At 34.2% G+C, this 6,426-nt stretch overlaps 1 protein-coding gene across 1 annotated transcript; it reads left to right on the forward strand.

Moving 5' to 3' along the window:
- The first annotated feature begins 198 nt into the window (after positions 1-198).
- LOC108218804 (delta(14)-sterol reductase) lies at positions 199-6,332 on the forward strand. Its single transcript, XM_017391923.2, has 13 exons — positions 199-369; positions 507-624; positions 704-774; positions 1,627-1,683; positions 1,765-1,856; positions 3,232-3,279; positions 3,512-3,632; positions 3,724-3,770; positions 4,460-4,541; positions 4,788-4,864; positions 4,988-5,107; positions 5,697-5,771; positions 5,868-6,332. Exons 1-13 carry the CDS (start codon positions 316-318, stop codon positions 6,019-6,021), a joined length of 1,116 nt encoding a protein of 371 aa, XP_017247412.1. The 5' UTR covers positions 199-315; the 3' UTR covers positions 6,022-6,332.
- The last annotated feature ends 94 nt before the right edge of the window (positions 6,333-6,426 follow it).

Here is a 6,426-nt window from a genome sequence, read left to right on the forward strand (position 1 = left end):
GTTAATTATATCTTTATCAAAAATTGTAATAGCTAATAAATATAGATAATTGAGCTATCCATTCTCAAAAAAGTAAAAGATTTGATATTTTTTTAGCACAATTGGATAGTGTGGGGTTATCTCTGTGCCTTCATTGTCAAAAAAAAAGTTAGATTTTTTTGAATATATATACAAGAATTATGATATTTTTATCATTTCTACTCGGTTTAATTTAGTGGCAAATTGCACAGCAGGGAATAGTGGTGATATAAAAGGAGCGGGGCAACTGCAGTCTGCAGCAGTTGATAACCAAGTAAGACTGAGGAAAAACCAACAATGCGAATGGATCTGAATCATCTTCTCAATTCATTAATCCCTTCCTGGAACTCTGTTAGTACACACTCCAACTATCACTTCATCATTATCAATTTACTCACTCACTCACTTTTTGTTCGTCGTTAATCAATCCTTACATAAATATTTTATCTACTAATTCAGTCATTTCTGTGTATTGAGCATTGTAATAGGCTGGTTTGCTACTAGTGTATTTCACTTACTTGAGATTAGCTGGATCTGTTTTACCTGGAAAGCTTGTTCCTGGAGTCACCTTATCCGACGGCTCTCGTCTCTACTACCGTTGCAATGGTACAAATCTCTGTTGCGTGGCGCTTTTAAATTGATGCACGCCAGGTGTTTGATTAAATGTGTATCCACTTTTTTTCAGGATTGGCATCTCTTGTGCTGCTAGTAGCTCTACTTGGACTTGGAGCCTGGGCGGATTTCGTATCGCCTGCTGTATGTATTATTTAATTGGTGTATAAGCTGTTATATATGTGTCTATCCGTCAAAATTAAATGCATTTTGCATATTTAGTTTACTGTGGAGTGTTCTCGGGTATTTAATTGATTGTACTTTGGTTGTTGTAGCTGGAGCACTTTATCTTATAGTATGTGTTTTCCTGTTTTGACAATGATTATTGATTGGTGAAGAAATTTAGGACGGTGTTCATTGTTTTATAAAGTTGGATGGAGTTAAGTTGGGCATTCAATTGGTAGTGTCACAAGGGGATGGGTGCCACTGCCAATGGATTATGGTGTTTATGATCATCCAAAATTTGAGACTTGAGTTATGAGTGTTGGTTGTTAAAGTAAGCCAATGAAATTTTTACGAGATTTTTTAGCGAATCGGGGTTAGATAATTATATATATATATTCTTATTAGGTACTTACACTTGATCTCATTCAGAGTGAGATAAGGAAGAATGCATGTCTATTGTATGAAAACTATAGGCCATTTTCTTAATTGAACATTTTGTGCTGATACATTTTTATATACTATTACTATCTGTATTGAACATACATGGGGTAAGCTACTTTTTCTTTTTTCTTCTTGTTACTATTTATTAATAAGCATGACTGTATCTTGCTTCATGAACAGCGTCACCGCTTCTGGATGTGTGTGTGTGTGTTACGAGGATGGTTTCCTGGTTTTTTGTTTACGAGGAAAATTTTATAAAACAATATTAGACCGCCTCCCTGTTTTTTGCATTCTTCATCTCTGTGTCAAGAGATGGAATTATAATATACTGTTTATTAGATATTCGGCATTTACTCACACAATCATTTGATATACCTTTGATACGTGCAGGTGATAGCAGATAGAGGACTCGAACTTCTGTCAACAACTTTTATATTCAGTGTTATTGTGAGTTTCAATTCACTATGCTTATGTGACCATGCATAATCAGTGTTTTGCATCGTCTTAATTTATCATCTTCTATTTCAGGTAACATCATTACTTTGTGCAGTCGGTAGCAAATCTTCTAGTCAGAGTTCATCCCTGAAACCTTACGTCACAAGAAACAAACTCAATGACTGGTATTGTCGCTTATTCTTTTTGCATGTATATCTTGTAAATTTACTGCATTATTTGGCTCTACCAGGCTCTCATTTGGCCTTGATTCCAAATTTAATATGGAAAGCAAGATTTGATAAGATTCAATGCTAAAAATAAAGGATTAAAATAAAAGAGTAAGTGATTTTCCCTCTCCTTATGTCCATCAGGTTGGCATTTAAAAAACTAGAAGCATTGCCATTTAGTGACTATATTTCACCTCTTCACAACCAACAAACTCTTTTTCTATCTTCAATATCTGCAGGGGGGCAGACCATCTTTATCCATAGCCAAAACCTAGAGACTTTTATAAACATCAAAAATGTTGGAATGTAGCTAGACTATAGTTTCTTCGAATACATTTCTGCATTAAATATTTAAATGCCTTCCGTGACTATTTTGACATCTCCAAGTTTGTCAGCATTTTCCATCTTATTTAGTATGAAGTCAATATCTACAATGTATATATATAATTGTTTCTACTGGGGGGCCAAATAATCTGGTTGAGTCTGGAAGTATTGGTTCGGAATGCACCCCTTCTAGGGGTTCCCCTACTTCATTTCTTATTTTAAGGTTTCAATCTGACTGCCTCGGTGATAATCTTGGATTGTTGTCTCTACATACTTGTCATTCTTAATTGACAAGTAAAAAAAAAATTGATCCTTTTGTGACTTTAAAATTTCTGTAATCTGAATCATATTTATATGAAGAGCCCCATTTTAACTTCCTCTGGAGAAAGTGTTGTCTGCAGTAGCAAACTAGCGCATAGCAGTCATTAATTTAAAATATTAATGCAGTTAAACTGATAGGAGAAAGGTTTGTGTAGTTTCAAAGTATCACATGATTTTGTCTATATTCACCCAAAAGTCATTGGTATCAGTATATGTCAAGGAAAGGATATGTAAATTTTGTGATGTAACCATATGAAAACACTTTCGTATATGCAGATATTGTATCAAGTATCAGTAATTCATGATTAAAAACTAATTATGTAGTTGATTCCTTCTTCAATTCTTTGAATGCTGAACCTGTATATCTGGTTTCTCTAGTTGAGTTGAAAATGTTTAGTGCTTGTGCATTCGGGATTTCGGGTATTAGTGATGATAGAGATCCTGAATAATATAAGTCATGCCGATAACAAATAAGAATTGATGTTGTTATCCATGATCGGGTTATGAAACATGTGTTACTTTTCAAATAGGCCCGCATGAATATACGGATAATCTAGATATAGCCAACTCATTTGCATTATGTTTTCAGCATGTTTAAGTTGGAGGATATGTCATTACTCCTGATTTATTCATCTCAACATGCCTGTCTGCGCACATACATCTTTATGTAATTATGTTCATTATATAGGTGGCTGGGGATACAATTGAATCCTCATTTCATGGGCATTGACCTCAAGTACGTAACAATTTTATCATATCTATGTTCTTTCTGCCATATGATGCTTTCTGTCTACTTCCTTTCGTATCAACAGATGTTTAGAGTTATTGTCCTCTATATTAAAATTTTCCATATTTATCGTACCCCTTCTTCAAAATGCTTGTTTCTTAGAAAGAAAATGTTTTCCCCCGTCAAGCCAGGATGAGGCGATATGGTTTTTTGTTACAACAATGAATTTCTTCATTTGTAGATTCTTCTTTGTTAGAGCTGGGATGATGGGATGGCTACTTATCAATCTCTCAGTTCTTGGAAAATGTTTTGAAAACAGCAGTTTGAGCCAGTCAATGATTCTCTATCAATTATTCTGTCTGGTAATCTCCAATTATATACTTTCCTTGATTATTGTGATCTACAATAAGCATCATGGATACTGACTTTCTATCACTCGTAATGTCTTTTCAGTTATACATCCTTGATTATTTCATTCATGAAGAATACATGACATCTACGTAAGTTCATCCCCTGTCCTACTAAGAAAGATTGAGCAAGCTATGGTGTTGTTCCTATCGCATTAGTGGCTAAAAGTTCTATTTATAAATGTAGATTATCACAAGTCGGCAGTTCAGAAGGCATCTATTGTTCTAATGTTTGTTCTTTCTAAGATATGTTCCAAGTACTGAAATGTATAGTTTCTGCTGCTTGGAATTTAGACTAGTGGTAGACTGTACGTATTAACCTTAATATTTATTTTTACGTTTAACAAGATGTGAGTGATAGCCAATATACTCGCATATAATTTACCTTTTGAAATCTCTATATGTATTCTATACTTCTATGCCTTGAGAAATTGTCTTCTCTTAACATGCGAATCTGTCAACTTTTTGAATGTTGTATTGCTGCTGTCAATTCTCAATTTTATCAAGAACCTTCATCTAACCTGGTACAGTAGTATCCGCATCCTTACCAAAATTTATGACTATATATGAAACATGATAGTTGAATTGACCTACTTAAATGAAACATGGCAAGTTCTTGTAAATTTTTGTACTCTGAATGTTTTAGAAAAGTTGATTCCAGAATATTTAATTTCCTCTTGGCTATTTTCTATATATGATTAACCATTTGTGCTATAACATAGGTTTCCGTGTGTGTCTATATAATCTGTTTGGCCTTTTAATGATTCGGGCCTCTTTTTTAGGTGGGATATAATTGCAGAGAGATTGGGCTTCATGCTAGTGTTTGGAGATCTAGTTTGGATTCCCTACACCTTTAGTATACAGGCATGTGGTCTCTACTTCTTAAATAGAGCAACTAAAAAGACAGAAGAGATAGTGTGACTACTGAGGATTTAAATTCACAATATGTAGTACTAGGTTTCACGTTACCTACCTGTAATTTATACGACTGCTTCTAGAGTTCTTGTTGCCCTTATAAATTTGAATCTCTATTGCTATCATCTAAACAAAGGGCTATTGCACATTCATGAATTGTGTCAACCAAGTGATCATTTTTGTTTTCTTTTATAGGGTTGGTGGCTGTTGTATAATAAAGTGGAGCTAACAACAGCGGCTGTTATTGCAAATTGTTTTGTCTTTCTTATCGGGTACTATGTGTAATTTGGATCACGTGCACACACAAATAGTCTTTATCCTCCTGTATCTATATCAATATAGAGAGAGATCTAATGACCTTGCTAAACTGAAACTTGTAATCATGTATACCGAAGGTATATGGTGTTTCGAGGAGCAAACAAGCAGAAGCACGTCTTTAAAAAGAATCCAAAAGCACTAATATGGGGTAGACCTCCAAAGGTTATTGGAGGGAAGCTGCTTGTATCTGGTTATTGGTACTCTATCAATCTAGTCTATTCTTTTATGGTCTGCTTTTAATTTCCATGTAGGCATGCATGTACACTGTATGAACTATCAACTAACAAGTTGATTGGCATTAAATCGTGACTATGATTATTAGGAATCTTCTCTAGTAATTTTGATTTAAACCTCTACTGTAATCCATTGAGGAAGAATCGAACCCAAGGCCCAGGATTGACAAAGGATACAGGATACCACTGGGCTATCCGATCACCCTCGCTATAATGGAGACCTTAGGAGTAAAATATTTACAGCCTATTACGTTGCTATTGCCTCAACAAATAATAATATAATAATGTTTCTAAACAAAGAAATTAGAGATTGATTATGGTCGGCGACGGTGGATATCTGCACTAAAGCTGGCCCAACATATGATAGTTTATTTATAATGAGTTTCTTGTGCAGTTTTGGCATATGACATTCTAGTCCTGAACTAACTCTAATTAATTGCTAATTTTGCTTTATTCCCTAATGGTATTATGTATCCTGCCTCAGTATACGCTTCAGCTTGTGTTGACTCTTGTTTATGGCTTGCTCATAAATTCCAGTTAAATGTGTTTGCAGGGGAATTGCAAGGCACTGTAATTACCTTGGTGATTTGTTATTGGCATTGTCCTTTAGTTTGCCTTGTGGGATAAGGTAATTTTTCTTCTTATTTTTTTGAAAATGTCATGATTTGAACATTTATTGATATAAGGTTGTAATAACCTTATAACCTATATGGCGGCTTTGCAGTTCCCCAGTTCCATATTTCTACCCAATATATCTCCTTATTTTGTTAATATGGAGAGAAAGAAGAGACGAAGCAAGGTGTGCACAAAAGTATAAAGATGTATGGGCAGAATATTGTAATGTGGTTCCCTGGAGAATACTCCCTTATGTTTATTAGCAATAGCAACCTGCTAATGGCGGATACAATTAATTGGCATGTACCTGAACTGAAAGTCATACAAGTTTTTGAAAAGCTATTTTTTGGTGAGTGAATGGTCATATACTGTACCCCGGTTCTCTGTAATGTTTCAGACCCCTGCAAAGTGTTCATGCCAATTTTTTAGAATGCTTGAGAGATTAATGAAACTTTTAATTTTTTGTATTTGAATAGTTTCACTTATGAGTTTTATGTAGGCAAAGTCTGTTCTATTAACTTATATGACACAAGCAATTTTAATATTTATCCAAGTCGTAAGTGTTTTTGTTTTAGTAATACAATATAAATTTTAATATTTAATATTGTTCAGAGATATAAAAATGAAGTAAAATGTCACAAAATTAATTGGAGACTATAAAACGTATT

This window comes from Daucus carota, chromosome 4, assembly GCF_001625215.2.
Source record: "Daucus carota subsp. sativus chromosome 4, DH1 v3.0, whole genome shotgun sequence".
Classification (NCBI taxonomy): Eukaryota; Viridiplantae; Streptophyta; class Magnoliopsida; order Apiales; family Apiaceae; genus Daucus; species Daucus carota.